General features: G+C 48.2%; 2 protein-coding genes and 1 long non-coding RNA gene across 4 annotated transcripts in view; 2 read left to right on the forward strand and 1 right to left on the reverse strand.

The window, feature by feature from the left end:
• itga5 (integrin, alpha 5 (fibronectin receptor, alpha polypeptide)) overlaps positions 1–15,923 on the forward strand; it is a 46,694-nt gene extending 30,771 nt beyond the window's left edge. The window contains exons 19-30 of the mRNA XM_035382762.1: positions 1,170–1,237; positions 3,402–3,552; positions 3,960–4,052; positions 5,479–5,558; positions 5,865–5,945; positions 6,073–6,178; positions 6,466–6,624; positions 8,164–8,271; positions 10,532–10,645; positions 11,621–11,722; positions 11,975–12,097; positions 13,118–15,923. Coding sequence (XP_035238653.1) covers positions 1,170–1,237; positions 3,402–3,552; positions 3,960–4,052; positions 5,479–5,558; positions 5,865–5,945; positions 6,073–6,178; positions 6,466–6,624; positions 8,164–8,271; positions 10,532–10,645; positions 11,621–11,722; positions 11,975–12,097; positions 13,118–13,201 — 1,269 coding nt within the window. The 3' untranslated portion in view covers positions 13,202–15,923. The remainder of the gene's footprint in view (positions 1–1,169; positions 1,238–3,401; positions 3,553–3,959; positions 4,053–5,478; positions 5,559–5,864; positions 5,946–6,072; positions 6,179–6,465; positions 6,625–8,163; positions 8,272–10,531; positions 10,646–11,620; positions 11,723–11,974; positions 12,098–13,117) is intronic.
• A 2,948-nt stretch (positions 15,924–18,871) lies between these two features.
• LOC118208265 lies at positions 18,872–19,807 on the forward strand. The gene is made up of 2 exons (XR_004761537.1): positions 18,872–19,091; positions 19,184–19,807. It is a non-coding gene; the product is annotated as an uncharacterized LOC118208265 (long non-coding RNA).
• rapgef3 (Rap guanine nucleotide exchange factor (GEF) 3) overlaps positions 19,755–23,143 on the reverse strand; it is a 40,570-nt gene continuing 37,181 nt past the window's right edge. For both annotated transcript variants that reach the window (XM_035382763.1, XM_035382764.1), the window contains one exon: positions 19,755–22,926. In XM_035382763.1, coding sequence (XP_035238654.1) covers positions 22,808–22,926 — 119 coding nt within the window. In that variant the 3' untranslated portion in view covers positions 19,755–22,807. The remainder of the gene's footprint in view (positions 22,927–23,143) is intronic.

Raw genomic sequence — 23,143 nt, forward strand, 5'->3', positions numbered from 1 at the left:
TGAGTGCGTGGTGCGTGCACGGGGTGCGTGCGCGGGGTGCGTGCGTGGTCCCCTGTCATGTGGATGGCGCTGAGCGTGCCCGTGGCTTTGCCGGGAGCGCTTCTGGCCCAGGTCAGCGTTTCGGAGGGTGGCTGGATCACCCCCCCCCCCCCCCCCCCAAACTCAGACTCTGTAATGCTACGCGGCGTCGCAGTTCATGTTCATGTCTGTTTCGCATTTTTCCCTTTTACCGTCTCATTTTTCCACGTACGTGATGTTTGGTGAGAAAACGAGGGAGCATGCAGGTTCTGTGTTATTTTGTTCCCCTTGTTGGACGTGGTGTAAGGACTGAATGTAGCTGCTTTGATCTGCTTTTGATGTGCGGTGCCCCTGGATTTGAGTGTGGAAGTAAACAAGCCGAAGGAGTTTGGAATTCTTGCACGTTTCCTGGCCGCTGAAAGGATTCTGTCCTGGTACAGTCCGTTACGGGCATCAGTCCTGCTTCATGCTTTTCATTTTTCTGTTCAAAAATCTTGTCCTCTCAATCTTTTCCATGAACATGGTTATTTAAAATGTTGAGTTAACTGTCTCTAATCTCATTGGCCTAAGAATATTTTATTATTTTACCACCAAATCGTTCTTTAGCCTTTGGTTTCCATGGTAAGCATAACTGAAGGTAATCTAAAGGTCTGTCTGTTGTAGTGTACCGCTAAAGATGTTTCACCTGAAGTAGTCCTGAGGTCCAGCAACGCTAAGTGCAGGAACGCAGGCGGTGTGAGCAGACTGGTTCTGACAGGAATCACCATCCTTAGAAAGCGCTCGCGTCTTCACAAAAGTGCTGGTGGTGATTGTCACAAATGATCAATTCTGCCAGACCTGGTTACTGTTACTAGCCTTCGTGCAGGGGGTGGAGTTAAGGGGGTGTTACAGGGAAAGCTTCCTCCCGGGCACTGATGGGTCCAGGGGGCCCCTAGAGGGGTGTGTGTGCGTGCGTGCGTGCGTTTGTGAATGTGCACGTGCAAATGGGACCTTTTCTCATATTTCCTTCCCTTCATGATTAATTTCTAGATCCTTCTCTGTCTTTGTGTAAATTTGCCTTTGAAGCCGGTTTTGTGAGACGGGTCCTCTCCAGGCCTGACTCCATCGCTGCCTGCTCGACTGCGTTTGAGCGTCTCTGTCTCGTCTTACAGGCCCAGATTTTGCTGGACTGCGGAGAAGACAACATCTGCGTCCCTGATCTGAAGCTGACGGTGCAGGGGTGAGTCTGTGTGCCTTCTCTTTATCACTAATCTCAGGGTCTATTTATACCCGGGGCTTGTTTTGGTCGGGAAGCGCGTCCCGCTGCAGTGGGGTTCTGGGCTCCGGTCCCCTGGGCAGTCCCGCGGGACGGGTCGCTTCCCATCTGGACGGCCGCAGGGAGTGCCACGCCCACCTCCTCCTGTGCTAATGAGAAATGGGGGCTCCTGCAGGCGGGGCCTGACGAACCGCTACGTCAACGCAGATTAAAAGGCTGCTGTGATCCCCGTCCTGCTCAGCGCTGATGCGTACGGCCGCCCATCTTCAGCCTGAGTTGTGCTTTTTATTTACAGACATTCATGGTGAAATCGGGAAGAAACCTTGGTCAACAGCAGGGACCTCAAACCCAAGTCTTAGGGAGTTGTAGTGTCTGGTGGGTCTTGAGGTGTTTCAGAACTCTTTTTTTTTAAGTGCGTAATTTAAATCATTGATTGGTTGAAGAGTTTGCACTCCTGGATGTAAACCTGCAGACACTGCAGCCCTCCGGGACTGGAGTTAAACCTGCAGACACTGCGGCCCTCCAGGACTGGAGTTAAACCTGCAGACACTGTGACCCTCCTGGACTGCAGATTGAGACCCCAGTCTGCAGGGTATGGGGTGGGGGAGTGGAGGCAGTGTCAGGATAGCTGAAGCTGAAGGAAATTGAGATTAAGGAATTTATTTTGATAAATGAAAGGGAAATGAGCATCACAGAAACTTTTGGCTGCTGTGTAGCCGTTGTAGAACTTTGGCACACTTTCTTTGAAGAAATCAGTGTACATTTATTCTAAAATACCGGCACAAGCATCTTTCCAACCTGCCAGTTTCCTTGTATTGTTTATTTGTTTGGGTTGGGCTGCAACTCTTCCATACAACAACAATAAAAATCAGTTTAATTGCTGTATTAATGGTATGTTGTTTAATTTGGCCCTGTCAGAACTGGATCAGACTATTCCTTCACAGAAAATGTTTTTTTAAAAGACTCCCAATGGTATCTTGCACTCTACACTTTAAAAGTAGCAGCAATATCTTTGTCTACATTTTCTGAATTATGCCATGTGACTGAGGATGTTCCGAAAAGCACACCCACAAGAAGTGGGGGTGGGGAGGGAGGGGTCAGGGTCAAAACATTTCTTGAGAACTTGTGAGAGCGAGGCGGGAGGGGGGGATTTAGCCTTGTTCATTTTGATGAAGAGAACAGCGTTGTTGTCGGTTTGTTTGCAGCGGGCTCGCATTGTTCTTCCTGGTTGTTTTGTTTGAAAATGCGCCGCGTTGGCCGGATCCGCGGGCCCTTCCTCGGAGCGCGGCGTTCCCAGCGTTGGGAATGTTGACTGTGCGGCTTCCTCGGCCCCGGCTGTAATTGGAATCGTCTGTGTGGCCCTCGCGAGGAATTTCTCATTGTGTTTCCGAGCTGCGGAGGGAAAGGAGGATAGAGGGGGAAAAGGGAGGGCGGAGGGGGGGGGGAGGGGGAAAGAGGGCGGTGCTCCACGGTGCTGCTCTCTGTCACATGTATGACTTTATTGCTACAATGGAAAAGTGCAGGCGGGGGGGGGGGCGATGTTCCTGAAGCAAATCATACTGATGTGTTTTGGGTTGAGTCCCAGCGGTGGATTTACAGGGTATAAGCAGCGGAAAACCTGGGGGGGGGGGGGGGGGGGGGGGCGGAGATATGAGAGCCACCGTGCCGAAAATGCGCTTTGTGCTCAAAGCTGGCTTCTCCCGAATTTACAGAGACGGGGGTGATCGGCTGCGGCACCCCCACCTGGTCCGGGGCCTGCTGTCGTTATCTGTGCATTTCACAGATCTTTGCTCAGGTGTGGGGTGCAGGCCTGGGGCTCGGCTGCTCTGGGGTCATCTGTTCATGTTCTTTTTTTCCTTTCTCGGTCTAATCGACTGCAGCAGCGGCTTAAATAGAAGCACCTGTTGAGAGCATCGATGGTGTTTTCAGTTTTCTTTCAGTCAGTGCCTGTTTTTGTAGACTAACAATATGCTGATATGTTTTTTTTTAACTGTATATCTGTCTTTTTAAATGTTTCTGCCCATGTCAGTTTGTGATGAGGCTGCAGCCATTAGATTCAGTTGTTTGTTTTTGGTACCTGTTCAGTCTTTAATTTTTATTCATTCTATTTTTTTGGGGGGGGGCGCAGTGACAAAAAGGAAGTCTTCCTGGGGGACGACAACGCGCTGACCCTCACGTTCAACGCCCGGAACGAGGGCGAGGGCGGGGCGTACGAGGCGGAGCTGTACGTGGTGCTGCCGCCCGAGGCCGACTACAGCGGGATCGCGCGCAACAACGAGGTGAGGCTGCCGCGGCGACCGCGCCGTCCGCCGGCCCCGCCCACACTGTCCCCGTGTTCCTCACGTACGTGTGGGCTCAGAGGGAAGAGCAGAACTTCACTTATGATTTAGACGGGATTGTAGTGAATCAAAGTATATGAGATGAATGATGGTAAAGTCATAGAGTGCCTGTAATAAGGTGCTTGCATGCAGTGGGAGTGTTCTTAGCCAGGTGTTACTCATGTAACCCTGGAGGTTCTTTCAGCTTATGTTTTGTCATACTCTGAGTGGCTCTGGAGAAGTGAGTCTGCTAAATGAATGTAATGTGAGGTCATTGCGGTGGGACCGGACAGTGATTGGTTGATTTTTATGTTCTCTTGTGCTGGACCCTCTCTCATCTGCTGCATGTGTAATTGTGTGTGTCTCAGAGCCTGGCCCAGCTGACCTGCAGTTATGAGACTGAGAACCAGACCCGCTATCTCAGCTGTGACCTTGGCAACCCCATGAAGTCTGGCACAAGCGTAAGGATCTGGATATGTCTTTCTCTCTGTCCTCTTCTCTCTCTCTCTCTCTCACTCTCTCTCTCTCTCTCTCTCTGTCCCTCCCTCTCCATCCCGCTGCTCCCCTCTCTCTGTCTATTTATTCCTCTCTTTCTCTCTGTATTTACAAACAGGGATTTCGTTATAGATTATTGTGGGAGTAATATATAAGCAAGCTCTGTTTCCAGTTCAGAGAAGCCCATGTTTTTTGTCTCTAGGACAGGCTTTTTTTTTTTGGAGGGGGTAAGGGGGGGGGGGCAGGCGTCGAACGGGACAGGAAGAAACAGCTTTTTCCATGTGTCAACCAGCTTTTAGAGACACAGGAAGTTCCCAGCAGGGGAACAGGAAGTTGCTCTCTGTTCCCTCTCGTTCTCTGGTGGAGACCCCCACCCCCTTGCAGGAAGCTTTGACAAAGGGGCGGGCTGCAGGTTTAATGTGTCTGCTTACGGCTAGTATGAGAGCTCTGGGGTGGGGCAGAGGGGGCTGCTCTTTTGAAATTGCAAATATTTCTCTTTAGCACACTTGTACATACAGCTTGTGCTGTTTGATGTCAGAGGGTTAAGTGGCCGATAATATACAGACACTGGCCTTGACACATAGAAACCTGCAGCTGTGTAACAGCATTTCAGATGGCTTTCCCTCAAACGACCCCTCAGTGATATGGGTCTCAGCACAGACAGGCAGCACTGTTTGGATTAGCATTAAGCAGTTTCAGACCAAAAAATGGGAGAAACTGAACGTTTATGTGTGGCATTTTGTTTTATACGTGCGGGTGCGTGGAACTGCACTAAAATTGCGTTCAAATAATTGGGTTCACGTTTCTTCGGATTTAGGATTGACTGCTGCATAGATGCTTCTGGTTTTAGGAGGAAATATAAACGGCATTAAAAGGCAATTAAGAAAAGCGACCAAAATCCCACAGTCCCCCTCCCCCCCTCCCCCTGCTGTCTGGGCCTTCCCAGGTGTGTGGCAGCTGTGTGGGGGGGGGGGGGGGCAGGGGTCCGGGGGGCTCGGGGAGCCGAGCTGAGAAACGGGGGTGCGTTGGACCGGGAGTAGAGTTTTGATGGGAGTTCTCACTGCAATTAAAATGTACATGTCCAATCACTGTGTATCTTTGTGTATTTCTCTCCCTTTATCTGTTTCTCTTTCTCTCTCATTTCCCAGTCAGAGCTGTATTTTGCACAGAGCCCATCTCAGTGGGATTTTCTCTGTGTGTTTTCCAGTAAGCAGAGAACACAGAGAGGCTGTAGCGGTTACCTACATGCAGTATTTCACTTATTCACGCACGATGGCAGGCCGACGGATGCTACCACTTGAGACCATTTACAAGCTGCACGTCTCTGTCCTTCCCTCTCTGTCTCTCTGCTCTGTGCCGGCCCCCTGACGCTGATTCGTTATGTCTCTGCAGCTGTGGGCGGGGCTTCGTTTCACTGTGCCACGCCTACAGGACACGCGCAAGACGGTGCAGTTTGAGCTCCAGATACGCAGGTGAAGGCCCGCCCCCATGCCACGCCCACAATAACGCCTCATCACCTGTCATCTGCACAGCAAAATATTCAGTCTAAAAGTCAACAGATAACGTGATTTTACTGTTTGTGTATGCTTTCAGTTTTATTGTACATTTCAGATTAGCTGGTATTTTATGTAATTGATTTGTTTCATAGTGTTCCTGCACTGCCATATTCAGTGTTCTCTTCAGAACTGCAGTGCTCTTATGGAATAACGCTTCTGTGCCCTAACAAAGGTAAACAATGATAGCCTGAGTTAAGCATATGTTTCTCTATCCCCCCGCAGTAAAAATGAGAATAACTCACAGAGCGAGCTTGTGCCATACAAGCTGGAGGTGGCCGTGGCGGCTGATGTCATTCTGCAGGGGTGAGTCCAGGAACACCGGTACACTCTATTTCCAGAACTTTCCACACGAGTGCGCACCTGTGTGTGAGTCTCCATGCTTTCTGCTCTCATGCTCTCTCTCTCTCTCTCTCTCTTTCTCTGTCTGAAGTGTGTCTCACCCAGACAAGGTCATCTTTCCCCCGCAAAACTGGAAAGCAACCAAGAGGCCGCAGTTGGAGCAGGATGTCGGGCCTCCAGTTCAGCATGTGTATGAGGTAGGAGATCCCCTCTGAGTGAAATAGAGGTCCTCTCTAAGGACATAAGGGTTCAAATCCCCTCTGTGAGTGAAATAGAGGTCCTCTGTAAGGACATAAGGGCTCAAATCCCCTCTGTGCATAAAATGGAGATCCTCTCTGAGGAGATAGGAACTCAAATATCTTCTGTGCGTGAAATAGAGATCAATCCTCTCATTGGAGATAGGAACTCAAATCCTAAAAGACCTTTTAACTTAAGCGTCTTCTGTCTCTGTTTTCTCCTCCCTCTCTCCTTCTCTCTCTCCTAGCTGGTGAACAACGGGCCGAGCATGATAAGCCACACCCTCCTGGAGCTGCACTGTCCAATGAGAGTCAAGGCTCAATGGCTCATGTACCCATTGGAGGTGACCACCGTTGGGCCCCTCAACTGCTCCACCGACCGGATCATCAACCCCCAGCACCTCAAGGTGAGGACCTCCCGGACCTGCCCTGGGTCTTACGCTTAGCGTCACTGTCTCTGCCTCAGAGCCGTAATGGCGTCCGACAAACAGAGCAAGAGGCTAGCAACAGCAGGCTGTGTGGTCTTCAGGGGAAGATCTGTGCTGACTGATTTGAGAAAGCTTGCGTCGTCTCGCAAAATGCACAGTGTTAATCAGAACACGTCATTTCCCAGAATTTGAAATGCTTGAACTGTAGGTTTCCGTTTGAACTATAGGTTCCAGGACGCATGTGGCCTGTGGCTCATGGCCTTATGTGTGCACACTGGTGTGCAGCCAGGGCTGAAGCGGGGTGGCAGGGGTGGATTTTCCAGTGTCTTCATCCCATTTGAGTCACATGCTAGTGGAACAAAAATATAGACCTATCCAATGTTCTTCATCCTGAACTTTGACCATCAAATTCAAATGTTGCAAACTTCAGCTTGTCAAGTTCAGCCATCACTGAAATTCACATGCTAAGCTATTTTTGTGAACAATATTAACGGGACCCTTTCATTTATTTGCAATTCAAAATTAAGGACAAACATTGATGGAATACAGACCTTTGCCAATCTCCTTTCATTTCATAGTTTACTGTTTTTGTTGTTTGCTGCTGACCTAGTTCTGTACCCCTCGACCAGCTGCGTGGAGCAAAAGGCGCATGACGGGCACGCGCACACAGTCACGTGGAAAGGGGCGTGGCTACGGCCACTATTTGCGAAGCTCCGGGGCTTTCTGAAAAAGCCTGTTCCGTCACACGGATGCGCTTCGTGGTTCATGAGTCACTTGGAGATTAATGACACCCTTAATTGTCAGCGTTGCCATTTTAATTAATCCAGGGGGTTCTGGCGAAGCTTCCTGCCTCCGGTCATAATTGCTCTTGGGTTTTGGCTCTGGCTCAATTACTGTGGTTTCGCTCTGAGCTTTAACTGGCCATGTGTGACGTTGGAGACATCTCACTGAGAGCTGTCGTCTGTGGCTGTACCAGGAGTAGTGCCTGCTGGACTTTCTGCTTCAGAGGGTGTGTGTTGGATGACTTTGCAGTGCTGTGACCTGATGTGTCTGTCAAAATGGGTGCAAATATCAAAGGCAGGTCTGAACCCATGGTGTTGTTCTTGTTTTATCTTGTCTGGTGGTTGGTCAGCTGGTGGTTAATTGGTGTTGTCTGTCTGGTGTGGACTGTTGGGTAATGTGTCTGGTCTAGACTGTTGGTCAGTGTTGCCTGTGTCTCATCCAGACCGTTGGTCAGTGCAGCCTGTGTCTGGTCCAGACCATTGGTCAGTGCAGCCTGTGTCTGGTCCAGACCATTGGTCAGTGTTGCATGTGTCTGGTCCAGACCGTTGGTCAGTGTTGCATGTGTCTGGTCCAGACCGTTGGTCTGTGTTGCATGTGTCTGGTCCAGCCTGTAGGTCTGTGTTGCATGTGTCTGGTCCAGTCTGTAGGTCAGTGTTGCGTGTGTCTGGTCCAGACCGTTGGTCAGTGATGCATGTGTCTGTACTGAAGGGCTGAAAGTGTTTCTTGCCTCCACAGCTCCAGCAGTCACCCACTGAGCAGCCGCCCCTGCAGACGCCCAACCCGGCCCACCACATCGAGAGGAGGGACGCCAACAAGAATCAGCTGGCCGAACCAGGAAACCTGGTGAGAGGGGGAAAGACTGAGGAAAGCGGGGGTGAAGGCAGTGGAGAAAGAGAGAGCATGGAGTGTGGGAGAGCAGGAGGAAGAGAGGCAGGGAATAGTTAACACAAACAATTGATGTCAAGTGATTGATGAGTTGAGCATGCAAGTCATTACCATATACGAGCGACTGAGTCACTGGAGTGAAATTCTGATGATGACAAAGAAGATAAGCAGTCTGGGGGGAGGGATGCAGGGAGACGCAGTCTGCTCTGCTTTTATGGTGTGGATGGATGTGTGTAATTCTCCTCGGTTGTGCCTGGGGCTTCCTGAACCGAGGAGCCGGCCCCAAATAACCCTGTTTGAGTCATAGGGGTACAGTGCAATTATAGGGGAGTGGTTCAGGGGGGCATACATTGGAGGTTGGGGACCAGGTGTGTTATTATACATTGGGGATTGGGGGCGGGGTCCAGGTCGGGTGCTGGTTGTCAGCTGTCAGGTCGTCAGTCATTAGTTTCATTAGCACCGGGGGCCTTGCCGCTCGTCCGCTGCGACGGGCCCTCTAATCTTCCATGTGCGCGGCTGTCATTAGCGGGGGCCGCTGTGCTGCGGAAGACAGTGGCCCCCTTCACCCGAATGGCCACAGGTGGCCGTCCTCCTGCCTGTATGAAAAGGTGCTCTGTTTTTGGGGCCTGCTGTCTTTAACCGGCCATGAACCCCATTCAGAACTCCTGGGTGTGCAATCAGATGTGCCAACCCCTCGCCAAGCAGGCAGCCAGTCGTATTGGGCTCCCGGCATTGGGAGTTTTTTGGATGATGTTTGGTGTCGTAGGGCTCGTTTTGGGGTGATATTTGGAGACCGGCTGGGCCCCGGCCCTTGAGGGGTCGTCCCTGGGCTGCAGCCCCAGACAACATGACCGCCACAGGAGCAGCTGATCGCCAGGCTGGACGCCAGCCTCATTTACTGCAGCGCCACACAGCCATGGCCTTATAAGAACAAGTTATGCAGTAACACACCTCTTGGTGTTCCTGCTGCACTGAGCGACCCTGCTAACTACCCTCCCCCTGGGAGTACTGAGGGCAGGCAGGCCCCCAGGCCGAAGCGCGGTTGGCGGTGGACTGTAAAAAAACCATTCCCCAGGCTTCACGTCGCACAGTGTCCTGGCAGGCCTCCTACTGCAGAATCCTTCTACCCTAAACTGACTGGCTGACAGGCAGCCTGCTCCAGAATCCTTACATCCTTATGCCTGGCAGGTCTCTACACCCTTATAAAGCTCAGTGCCTGGCAGGTCTGTATACCCTTATAAAGCTCAGTGCCTGGCAGGTCTGTACTCCCTTATAAAGCTCTCTCTGCCAGCTCCAGGGAGTCCTGCTTGTCTGACTGTCCTCTCAGGAATCCGCCGGGTTACATTTTCCCTGCGGTGATTTAACCTCGCGGGGGTGGGGGTGGGGTGGTGTGGGGGGGGTGGAGTTGACGTGCTGCACGGTCCAGGGGTGGTCTGCTTACTCACAGCGCGTTAGAAGTGTTTAGTCTGCAAGAGGTGGCGTTACGAGGGAGGGCATGATTAAGAGCGCGTATTCCTGCGGCCCTGTAAAAAAAAGAAAAAAACACTTTAAAAAACTGCCTGCTTTCTTGGTGGCGAGGCTTTTAGATAGCTGTGCCTGCCTGTAAACTTTTACAGTCTCATGACATTCCCTCAGGCTTCCTTAATTTGAAGCAGCCCCCTCGAGATGGATGACATTGGGGACCTTGTTTTTTTTTTTTTTTTTTTGGTCCAGAACACGAAACTGCTGATTGCTGTTTCCTCTCAGTCTCTTCCTTATCCCCACATCTCTGTCCCTCTCTTAGTCTTCCTAGTTCTCCCCTCCTCCTTTCTCTCTCTCTCTTCAATCATTCAAGGATTTCAAGCAGGGTTTTGTTTGCATGGCAGGAAATATCCAGTTTTACCAAAGAATTTATTAAATACATAATAAAAAATTCTAGGCCAGTGTTCTAGAACATTCAGTGACCACTAGTGATTGTTACATCAGCATTGGAATGTTCAGTTAAGAACATTCTAATCATTTGTGATCTTACACCTTTAAGGGGGTCAATTGCTATCTGTATTAATTCTAATGTTATTGTGGCATTCATGTCAACATAAATCCAATGAATGTGGGAAAATGTATGGGGTGGGTCTGCGGTTGGTTGTCTTTGGAACGTTCTGGGTGAAATGGGGTCTATGCTGTAACAGAACTGACCGTAATTTGTTGTGTGCTTGTGTTCCCTCCTTCTGCCCTCCAGTCCTGCTCTAGTGTGGAATGCTGGGTGCTGCAGTGCAATGTGGGACTCCTGGAGAGGGGCACCAGTGCCATTCTGAAAGTGCGCTCCCGAATTTGGGCTGAGACCTTCATAGAGGTGAGGGGGCAAATGGCTGGAGCAATTACTGTATCTACTCTTAACGTAGTCTGGTAAACTACCCTGGACATGGGTGTCAGGCTTTGTGTTTCTTGGCAGCATCATCATCATCATCATCATCACTACATTTACTAAGCTAACATGGTGCAGGAGCAAGAGAAGAATGCATTTATATTTATGACATAAATTTCAATTTTTAAATCTTTTTGAACATATATACTTGAATACGTTTTTACATGTACATCAGCCTGTACCGTAGACTGAAACTGCCATTCCTGTGGATATAATTGTGGTTTCTAAGAGACAGTAGAGAATTCTCAAGATGAAAAGCCATAAATGAGCGGCTTTAAAAGGATAAGTGACCCTGTAGCTCCATTAAGATGGCTGAATGTCAGTATTAACAGTCTGAATGCTGAAGGCGTGGCAGCGGCCCTATACAAAGCAGTGAGAGAGGTGCTGAAGTGCTGCTGTGGGGTCAAGGGTCACCTCTGTGCAGGAGAGCGTTGACAGAACCGCACTCTCGCTGCTGCCATTCCAGGCCTTGTGTGTGTGCGTGTGTGTGTGCATGTGCACGTGTGCTTGCGCTTGCGTGTGTGTGTGCGCGTGTATGTGGGGAGTGCATTGAAAATTCATTAGCTTGTGGTCTGAGGGTTGTCAGAGGATTGGAATGTCACAGCGTGATTTGATGGAAGTGGCTGGGCTCTGGACCAGCTGTTCTCTGAGGAAACACTGCCATCTGCTGATCATTAATGTAATCATGCCAAAGCATGTCAGATTCATACTCTATGCTCATTTGGTAGTAAAACTTTTTTTTGCCCTTGTTTGCTTACTGATTGTGTGGATCTTAGTGGCCCTTTCTCACTGATATCAGGCTAGGTGTGAACAGGTGAGTTGGTACATCTAATCGGTGAAGATAATGAAAGAAATATCTATGATTTAAACCATGTTTCATTCATCCTTTCTCTCTCTCTGCAGAGGCCATACAAACAGTATGTGTTAGAGTGCTCTGCCAGGTACAGCGTGCAGAAGATGCCCTATGCCATCCTGCCCAAGGAGGCACCCAGCGGATCCAAAAAGGTGGCGCCCCTCTTTTCGCTTCCTGATCACTTTGGTGCATACAATCTTACTGCAGTGCTCCTTTTTCACATTCAGCGTAGTCTTTATTTTACGAAGACAATTTTAGAAAATGATGTCTATGAAATGGTGGAATGGAAAAATAAATGTTTTGCTCAAACTTAAATACCTGGGGATGTGGTGGGGTGGTGGCTGCCAGTGGTGACTGCGTTGGGGTGGCAGTTGCCGATTGTGACGCTGTGTCCATTGTGGCAGGTGGTGACCCCGGTGGTGTGGAGCAAGCCGGACAGCCAGTACGCCGTGCCCCTGTGGATCATCATACTGGCCATCCTGGCGGGGCTGCTTCTGCTCGCCCTGCTCATCTATGTCCTGTACAAAGTAAGTACTGCTAGCGCCCGTGTGGCTCGCCGGTCAGGGAAGCCCAGGTCTGACTGGGAGGCTGGCTGCCATTTTACCAGGAGGAAGGGGAAGGGCTAACCAAAGCTAATTAAACTAATAAAGCTTCTGTTAATGAAGATGCAACACCACAATGTGAGGATTTTGTATGGTGCTGTTCCATGTATCTGTTTTCCGCTTGGTCACCTACATTTAAGGTAACCTTGTTCATTCATTTAATCCACTTACTGTACTGTAGGTAATTATGGGTCTGACTGAACCAAACCCAGAAGAGTCTCAAGGCTGGCTGTCCTTTGTCTGGCGTTTTGATTGCAGTGGTACCAGCTTTGTGTTTGCCAGCCTTTCCTAGAGATACGGCTGTGCTTATGAACCCTTGCATTTCCCTTATGTACTCTCTTTTTTGTAAGAAGAGCATGTGCTAAATCAGATGTGGGCAGCTTTGTCTCTGGAGGGATGGCGTGCTAGCTTTTGTGGCCACCAATAAATCTGGCTCAATCAGCTAAATGGCTGGTGTTCACCAGTGTAAGTTCACTAATTGATTGGGCTGCAATAAAACGTTTCACAATGGCATACAAGAAGGTCTTCAGCCTTAAAGGATAGCCTGGAAAGCTATTCATTTCAATTTCCATTAAATGCAGCTCAGAAAGACATATTCTCATTTTCAGAAAATGCAACCTATTATGAAAATCATGGCCAGTGTAATTTTTGGGACTATTTTCAGTACTTTGGTGAAGCTCCGAACTACTTTATCACATATCGAAAAAGCAATCGTCACTTGTGCAAAGGCCAGGTGCAAAGGCCAGGTTCTTCTATCACTATCGGATGATGTAAGAAATTTGGGACAATTGAGTAATTAAGAAGTTGGCATGAAATTCGGGTATAGATATGCACCCCTCATCCACCCCTGTGCCAGATGGATGTGGTGCACTGTACTGTCACTGTTGTGACCTCTCTGCTCCAGCGTGTGCTCACCCCTTCTTCTCTCCTCTTCTCGTCCTGCAGCTGGGTTTCTTCAAGCGATCCCTGCCCTACGGCACGGCCATGGAGAAGGCCCAACTCAAGCCCCCGGCCACATCTGAGGCCTAACCAAACGGGGTGGGGGGTTCCAAAATCACACCAAACATTTTTTTTCCCTCTTTGTTAAATTGGGAAAAGAAAAGATAAATATTTCATCCACAAAGTAGACCAGGAAACTGCAGGACTGTGTAATAACAGATGGCTGTTGAAGATTTTCAGAGAAAAGACCACTGGAAGTTCATCTGTACTGCACTAGAAAGAGAAAAACAACCCTAAGTGCTCTAAAACCAAATGAATGTTTTTAATTTAATTTTTTGTTTTGACAAAGAGCTTTGGGGTTTGGTTTCCGAACAGTGAGAACTTCTATACCTAAGCCAGACCCATTTCAGGGATGCACAGAGTTTGTTTTCGGTTTGGATCAGGGTGGGGTTGAGGGGTTGAAATCAGGGCTTGTTCAGTGGTGCATCGCGCACACACAACCAGAAAAGTGTAGTGATGTGCGGAACCTCTCCCGTCGTTGATCTTCATGGATAGCCATACTGGTTCTTTTTTTTAAAATCCCCACCTGTTGCTTTTTTCTGCTCTTGCTTGCTGTTTCTCAAGACAGAGGATATTTTAATAGATTTTATACGTCTTATTGGTGCTAGAATCAAGTCCTATGACTGAATGTTCCCAGTTGACCACGAGGGCAGATGAGAAATGCCTGGTGCCTGTTTGCAAGTGCCCAGTGAGGGTTTCCGCAGAATTCAACCAGAACGCTGGGAGAAACACGCCCAGGGCCGTAGCCCTCATCACCAAAGACTTTACTTCACTGAGATCTCCGTCTTCCAAAGGCGCTTTTAGTGCTTGGACCAAGCTTGGTCTGACACTAAGAGCTTTGGCCATGATTACCTTTTAAACCTGTTTATCTTTCGTCAGGGACTTTTTTTTATTTTGTGTGATTGTCCTTTGGGCTTGATAGTTCTGAAAGGCTTAAAAAGACACTGGGTTTTTATTCAAGAGGACTGCAGCAAGGGTGAAGGTGTCTTGTAACAGAATGAAAGTTGTTTATTATTTGCTATGAAGCAATTTCTGCAAATCCCCCTGACTTTCTCTCATCCAGAAATCAATGCACAGGTGCTGCTCACCTGGGACATGACTGGAGCAATCATAGACTCTTCTAATATGGTGTGAGACTCGTGAAACTGTGTTGAACTTTCTCATTTAGGGTGTGTTCCCTTAAGCAGATACATTTACAGACCACAACTGCTGAGAATATTATGCCTCCAAAGTATGGTGGGTCCAAAGTGACCTGTGTTGACCTTATGCCATGGGTCTGTTATAAATTAAAGCACAGACAATCAAAGCTGGATAGTGTGGGATTGGGTGGGGGGATTGCAGACATGCTAACAGTGTCTTGTCTGATGAAACTACAGGAATAATTTAGAGTTGTGCACTGCAGTAAATGATTATTAAATGCAGCAATAATGACGTAGATGCCAAAGAGCACAGGGAAGCCGGTTAGGAGCCAGAATGGGTGTGGCTTCCTGTGTGTGGCTGTGGATGCACGTTCACATGCTTTGAACGCAACAGAACTTGGTATCAGCATATGTATGCGTCCATGGGTGGTTGGCCAAATCTATAGGGGTCTGTGCATACACACACAACACCAAAGACATCCTTCACTGTACCAATGGCTGCAGCTTCATCCAGGGACCGAAAATTCATGTGTCTTGGGCTTCAATTTTCTGCCTTTTTTGTGTGTTTGCGTGTGCTTGTGTATGCATATGCTTGCTTGAGTTAGCGAGTGCTTGGATGCGTGCGCCTGCATGCGTTTGTGAGTGCTTGTATGTATGTGTGTGTGTGTGTGTGTCTGTCTGTGTGTGTGGACGCTTGTGTGTACACGTGTGCGTATGCGCGAAAGTGCTTGTGTGTTGGTGAGTGAGGGAGATGGGTGTATTTTCCTAATGGCCTGGTCCTCTCCCTTTATTAACAACAGATTGCAGAATCAGGTATGAATGGAACAGTCCACCAGCAGTGCTTAGACTATCCTGTTACTAGACTACAATCTGGACAGAGTGGTTCAGCCCAAAACACAGTGATTCATTGTGGCTGGGAGCTGCAGTGGCTGTTTATGTACTTGACTGGGAAAGGGCTGGACTGTACTGGTATGTCCAAGTCACCTGTAAGGGACAGCAGCTGGGTATTGGGGAAACTTAAAACTGTTTTAAGTGCAATATTATTTTATTTTTATCTTCAGTATCTAGGATAGGTTCAGAGCTTAGAGGCTGACCCAACTGCAGTCACCGCCACCTTCAAAAGAAAAAAGTCACTGAACTGAACTTTGGGGACAGTTTGACTTACTGTGTCCATTTTGTTTTTATTTCTGAGTCCCAGTCCACATAAAAGCCTCAAATTTCTCTCAAGCAATTTGGATTTAAAACCAGCTGTTCGCTCACCCCAAGTCATTATTAATGATGATTTTTTTTTGTGTTAGTACTGTACAAATTAGAAGTACAAGCAATTATTTATACTACTACAAGTTGTTTGGAAAAAGAAACACTTTTTAAAAAATGTCAATAGGAGAAAGCACTGGGTCTGTCCTTGTTTTTAGGATGTCTCTTCCATTCGTTTTTGAGTTGTAAATATGTATCTAGTGAGGAGACTATTTGAAAATTCAATGGAAAAACTGATTTGTTGTGAAATTTCCTTTCCCCATATTGGGGGGAAATGTTATGGTGTTTAAAAAATGTTTCCTTGTATTGTATTTTACTGTTTGCATTTCAAATAAAATTTTCAATTTTTACTAAAAGGTGAGATTGCTTATTTAATTTTTTTAACGCATTGGCTACTTGACGACTAAGGTGTTTGCATTCTTGGCTAAATTGCCCACAGGTGCTTGGATAAGAGGAATGCCCTGATCGAAATAAGTTAGCTCTACATACGCATTATGTAAAACGGGGAACTAAACCGTAGTGGCGGTTCATAACATCGAAATGATAGAAACAAGTAAAGTGAAAACCACGAATGGCTTTAGAAACACATTAACGAAAGTAGGTGGTGTGACGTCAAAATGGGTATAGAAATATTATATTTAAAACAGGGCTTGTCTTTTTAGAGCAGAATTGACATACTTAATTGACGAAAAAAAAATTACGACCTAGTTTAAGTGCAATTATGGTAACCGGATACGGTCGTCGTAGTTAATTTGTATTTTGGGTGGGCGTGGGTCAGTAGTAGCGCTCGTGCCATCTGTTCACGCGCTGAATGAGAGGACACGCGGACTGTTGTAGATCAAGTGGTGATAGTGAGACAATAGCGTCCATCTGTTTGTGTAGCTACTAAAAGTTAGCCCATCTCACATTCCGCGGGTAAAACTGCGAATACAATTGAGAATATTACAAGGTAAGCGTAACACTTTTAAAATTAACCAATATTGCTGAATTGCGTGTAAGGCGACTTCGCTACACCTGCAGAATTGTTTTAGTTCGGCTGTCGAATGAATCTTTCATTAAAACGTCATCTGTCATTGTATGAAACCACGCCGATAGACTTGAACTTTTCTGTTGTTTTCAATTTTTTGTGACCTCTGTACTGAAGGACTTGCATATAATATTAAAATGACTGCAAGAATGCAAGCTTTAAGTAGCCTACTGTTATATGAACGTTACTACTGATGGCTTTCGGCTCAATACAGGAGTAATTTGAACGTATTTGTGCGAACCCATAGGCTACCTAATAAAATATGTTTAGGCTGTAACAGGTGCAAAACAGCGCCGGAAAAGGATCTTCTTAAAAACCATTTTTGAATGTTGGCCTTATCAGACTCATCTCCAGCAGAAAGCCTCGATTTAGTTTGCGTTTAGCTGAATAATTTGAACTTCCAGTCTTGCTATAATCAGGCTGTACCCTGTGCTCATTTTAAGCATGCAACTCCCAGTTTCTCGCATGGACAGTGATGGGGACAGTGGACTATATTTGGAAGCTGTGTATGAATTTTCCTGTATCATAATGCATTTCATTTGTGGTGCTTTTCATGCATTACAAACCAATAGCAGAACGAGGCTTCATGAACCCTAAAATAGCACAAGCTATCTTGTGGTATCTTTGACACACTGCTCTTAACTAATCACAGTGCTGTACTTCAGTAGGCAAAGTAATGCCTTTAGATCACAGGGACAGGTGATTGACAGCACACGGTAGCTCCACCCATCATGTGTCTCATGAAACCTCGGACTGCTCTGTGTGCTAGTGTGAAGCTCTGTGCTCTGTGTTCAGTAGCCCATCCCACTTAGGTCACATGGGTCCCTCTCACCAATCCATCCTTTTGCTGGTTATCATGGTAACTGTGCTCCTCCTCCTGATGGGATTGATCTTATGGCTTCTCCATTACTGTAGGTATGTTAGCATCGAGAATCTCAACACATTACTACTGGCATGTTAGCACCTCACCACATTACTACTGGCATGTTAGCATCTCACCACATTACTGCAGGTATGTTAGCACCTCACCACATTACTACTGGCATGTTAGCATCTCACCACATTACTGCAGGTATGTTAGCACCTCACCACATTACTACTGGTATGTTAGCATCTCACCACATTACTGCAGGTATGTTAGCATCTCACCACATTACTGCAGGTATGCTAGCATCTCCCCCACTTTACTGTAGGTATATTAGCATCTCAGCACAACCAAGAGCATGTTTTAATCTCACCATACAACTGGCAAAGGTTAATTTTTTTGTTTCTAATTTGTAATTTCATGGCTGAGTGGTTGTTGATGGCTGAAATATATTTTACAACCATGAAATTCCTGCTGTGATCATTTGGAACCCACTCAATTTGAGAATAGTTACTGTTGCTCCCAGTAATTGAGCGTTTGACACTTCGTCCTTTCATCATTCTCATAGTCACAGGTGAAGTCCTGTGTTTTTAAAGATATGAACCTCTGTGAGAGACAGGAGGGTGTTCCTCAGCAGCCTGATGGGTGTGTGTTTTTGGCGGTAACAGAGAAAGACGGCGGAGGCGGAAGAAGGCGGTGCCGCAGTGGACAGGGTCAGGGCTAGCGGCCCGAGATCAGGCCACTTCCACCAGCAGCCTCGCTGTTGCCGTGGGGATTCTTCAGAACGAGGCTAGCTGCTGGGCTGAGCTGTCGGAACACACGGGGGGCTCGGGGGGGGCGCGAGGGGGGCAGCCTGGGGTCCCCCGCGGGCGTCTGCTGGAGGCCGGGGGACGAGCCCAGCCTGCTCAGCGGGGTGCAGAGGATGCCCGGCTCCACCGCCACGGTCGCCACCGAGGGGTCCGCCCCGGGAACACCGGCAGGGCGCGGCACTCTGCCCCACCGGCAGGACGAGCGGGGGAGGCTGAGCTCTTCCCCGCGATGCCTCGAAGACCAGAGGGCCCCGCCCCTGCCACCCCAGTCCCCCGTGCTCAGCTACCTCTCCCCGCCCAGCCCGCGTCTGCCGCGGCAACCCTCGGCCACGCCGGCGCCGGAGGGGCCCGGGACGAGCAGGAACACGTCCAGGGTTTCGGAGTCCAGCTCGGCCCCCAGCACGCTGACCCAGAGCTCGGGGGCGGCCTCTCCCGTCCGGGCCCCGGGGCCCTCGGAGCGCTCCCTGCTGGAGAGGGCCAGGTCCAGCGGTCTGTTCCAGCGCTCCCGCGCCTGGGTCGTCTCGTGGGCCGACGCCCTGCCCAAACCGGGCCGCGGGGGGAGCCTGGACTCGGGGGTGGACGTGCAGGACATCCCGCGGCGGGGCGGCCCCAGAGAGGGCCGCTCGGGGTCCCTCAGTGTGCCTCTGAACAGAGCGCGAGCAGAAGGAGTGGAACCGGAACCAGGACAGAGTGGCGGGGGCCAGGTGGTGGTCTGCCCCAGCGAAAGTGCTTTCCAGCTGGGCACTGGCAGCAGCAGCAAGCCAAGCCTCTGGCAGAAATGGGAGGAGAGGCCCCTCATAGCCTTCAACTGAACAGACTACAGGTCCTACTGTAATACTCTTAAAGCTGTGTGTGGAGCAGGACTACAGCTCCTACTGTAATACTCTTAAAGCTGTGTGTGGAGCAGGACTACAGGTCCTACTGTAATACTCTTTTAAAGCTGTGTGTGGAGCAGGACTACAGGTCCTACTGTAATACTCTTAAAGCTGTGTGTGGAGCAGGACTACAGGTCCTACTGTAATACTCTTTTAAAGCTGTGTGTGGAGCAGGACTACAGGTCCTACTGTAATACTCTTTTAAAGCTGTGTGTGGAGCAGGACTACAGGTCCTACTGTAATACTCTTTTAAAGCTGTGTGTGAGGCAGCTCGCCCTGTGTAACTGTGTGGCAGGCGTATAGATAACCTTTGCACTCACACTTTCCCCACAACTTAGTTTAGCTCTCAGCTTTAGAATAATTTTGTAGTTGTTGGCCAAATATTACGATTCTTCTTCCTTCTTTAAAGAAGCAAAATACTTGTGCCTTTTTTTGGCACAGATACAGTGTTTTTGTGTGTAATTTATTTCCTCTGTGCCGTCTTTGTCTTTGCTGTCAAATGTGTCTTGCACTAATTTTCACTGTCAGAGGCATCGATAGGTGGATTTTAGTTTTCAGGTTTTCACATTTTTTGAGTTTCCTCTGTAAATGAATACAATGCATTCACATGATTTTGTTTTGAAATAATTTATTTAAAAAAAATAAAAATTTGCACAGTATGAAATACGCTTTACATATGTCAGTTTTTTTTTATATTAGTGAGGCTACAAAATTGGTCCCCGTGCTGTTTTGCTTTGTGTTAATTTTTTTAATAAAAAGTGAAGATTACTATTCACTAAGCTTGTTTGCCTACAGTGCGTAAAAGCATCATTGGAAATGGAGCTTATAGTAACACTGGTGTATTGGCTGGCAGTACAACACTGGATACTGTGGCAGTTTAACATAAATAACAGCTAATGCCAATGATATACTCATTCTGATGTCGCGGCATAAACACAGCCTTTTGGCTAACAGCAGTCACAGAGGACAGAAATGTCTAAGGCACTGAGGAACAGCATTCACACTGGTGGCCATATTGGATTGAAGGAGGGAGGATGTGTTAAGATGGAGCCTGTTGGAAGTAAATGGCTGCAGAGTGAATGTTCAGGGAGTTCCACCTCGCAGTTATTTACCAGGAGGATCCAGAACATTCTAGAAGAAAAGCCTGTTCAACAGAAAGGGATACAGTAGCAGTGAAGGTTTGGCCGTAAAAAGAAAAAAAAGGTTTTTATATGGCTGAGTGTGTTCCCATCTAGAGAAAATGTGTGGGAGCTGGTTTGCTCCTGAAATGTACTTTTAGGAATGTATCCCACAAACACTTTATAATTAACAAGTTCATTAGTTTCCATTTAAACTGGAAATTGACCCGTGTTTTGTGTAACCACTTATCACTGGTTTTATATTTTCTTTGAATTTACTGACATTTGGCAGATGCTCCAATCCACAGTGACTTGCAATGCAAATCCAAGTGTGAGAATGGGGGATCGAAGTGCAGTACTTCCCAAGAAGGGCAAAGTGTAGTCCCAAGAGAGGCAGTCATTTAGAGTGAAATTGAGAGGCTGATTCTCCATGGGTTTGGGAGATCCCAGGAAAGCACAGGGTCTCCAAAGTGGTTGCTGTTGGTTCTTTTCCCTCTGCAGTCCACCACCTGTGCTGCTCAGTCATTGCATCAGAGGAGGACGCTTCATGCGCTGTTGGTGTAGGCAGACTGCAGGTCCCTGATTGACCACAGGAGGTCACTGCTGCTCTGGCACTGGAGTAATTGTGCCAACTGAACCTCTCTCCTTGGGCAACCAGCCCATTACGCCTGTCTCTGGTGTGTCCCTGCTCAGATAAGGGACCAAATCCCAGTATGTTAGCCACTCAGTAGCACAAAAAATAGCAGGTTTTTGTGAGCCGACAACCATCTGTAAGAGAATGCCATGGTTGCCTACTTACAACATGCTGTGCTACTTCTGAAAAAATGGCATCCTCATTATCACTAGTTTATGGCAGGAGTAATGTTTTCCTGCTTTGGACATGGCAGTTACAGGAAGCTGGCAGTCTGTGAAGGATTCCCACACGGGCTGACATTCCATCCAATATGGCTGCCCCGTGAGCATGGACAGTAAACAGACATTAAAGCATGGCCTGTTTCAGGCACTTTTACAATTCTTCACCATTCCCAGGAGCATGCATCCAGCTGTAGCACACCAAGCCTCCTGGAACATTCTGGAATTGTCCTTTTTTAAATGGAGCTCATGCCATCATGTTTAGCACTGGAGTGGGAAGTCTTCGTGGCAGGGCAAGGATACTCAGTGGCCACTTTATTAGGTCTCCCTATCAAGTTCTGGGTAGGACCCCCAGAATTCGTCATGGCATGGATTAAGGAAACGTGCTGCATACCTCCTGTTCCACCTCATCCCGAACGTTCTCCGTTAGATTGAGATCTGGGCAATGTCCGTGGAACCAGTTAGAGGTGATGCGTGCTTTGTGACATGGTACATGATCCTGCTGGAAGTATCCATTTAAAAAAAGGATCAACTGGCCATAAAGAGATGTGGTCAGAAACAATGCTCAGCTATGGTGTGGCATTCAGATGATGCTCAGTTGGTATTAAGGTACTAATTTGTGCCAAGAGAACTTTTCCCCACACAATTAGACCACAAGGCAGGATGCATTCATCCAGTCAGAGCATGTCAGACCAGGCAATGTTTTTCCAGTCTTAAATCATCTAGTTTAGGTGATTACGTGCCCACTGTGGCCTCATCTTCCCGTTCTTAGCTGACAGGAGTGGAACCCGGTGTGGTCTGCTGCTTTACCCCATCCGCTTCAGGCTCTGCTGCTTTAGCCCGTCCGCTTCAGGCTATCTGCTGCTTTAGCCCGTCCGCTTCAGGCTATCTGCTGCTTTAGCCCGTCCGCTTCAGGCTCTGCTGCTTTAGCCCATCCGCTTCAGGCTATCTGCTGCTTTACCCCATCCGCTTCAGGCTATCTGCTGCTTTAGCCCATCCGCTTCAGGCTCTGCTGCTTTAGCCCATCCGCTTCAGGCTCTGCTGCTTTAGCCCATCCGCTTCAGGCTCTGCTGCTTTAGCCCATCCGCTTCAGGCTATCTGCTGCTTTACCCCATCCGCTTCAGGCTCTGCTGCTTTACCCCATCCGCTTCAGGCTCTGCTGCTTTAGCCCATCCTTCAGGCTCTGCTGCTTTAGCCCATCCGCTTCAGGCTGCACGTTGACCCGCTGTGCACTCAGAGTTGCCCTTCTGCACACTACTCTTGTGAACAGCTGTAATTTGAGCATCTGTGGCTGTTACGTTTGCTTGAACAAGTCTGCCCATTCTCCTCTGACCTCTTTCATTAACAAGGTGTTTTTACTCGCAGGGCTGCTGCTCACTGGATGTTTTTTGTTTGTCACACCACTCTGTCAACTCTAGAGGCTGCAGTGTGTGAAAATCCCAGGAGGGCAGCTGTGTGTGAGATGTTGGAATCACCACGTCTTGCTCCATCAATCATACCGTGGTCAAAGTTGCTTTGATCAGGCTTAGATCACCCATTCTAGTGTCTGGTTGAACAACTGAACCTCCTCACCATGTCTGCTTTGTATATTGCAGCTACATGATTCGCTTGTATGGTGGAGCAGGCTATTAGCATTGCTGAGCAGGTTTACCTAATATAGTGGCCACACATATATATCAAGCTTGTGGTCATGATTAGCGCTCCAGTGACCTGGAGAGCTGTGTCAGTTTCCGTTGGTTGTCGATCACATTGAGGTTCTGGATGTACTGGCGGACGATGGTGGGGCTCCGCAGAGAGAGGGACTGCTCTGAGTCTGTGCGGGGAAAAGGGGGCGGGGAGAAAGCAGACTTTAACAGTCAGCACGCACAGAGGTTGCAAAGGTTAATCTGTCCATGCAGTTTGGATGGAGTCCATATGAACAATTTATTTAAAAATGAGAAGTCTGGAAACTAATCCTGATGTAATCAGTGATGACTGTGTCCTGTGTACCGTTTCCTCAAAGTACTGTCTAATAAGAAGATTGCATACTG

The sequence above is a fragment of the Anguilla anguilla genome, chromosome 11 (assembly GCF_013347855.1).
Source record: "Anguilla anguilla isolate fAngAng1 chromosome 11, fAngAng1.pri, whole genome shotgun sequence".
NCBI lineage: Eukaryota > Metazoa > Chordata > Actinopteri > Anguilliformes > Anguillidae > Anguilla > Anguilla anguilla.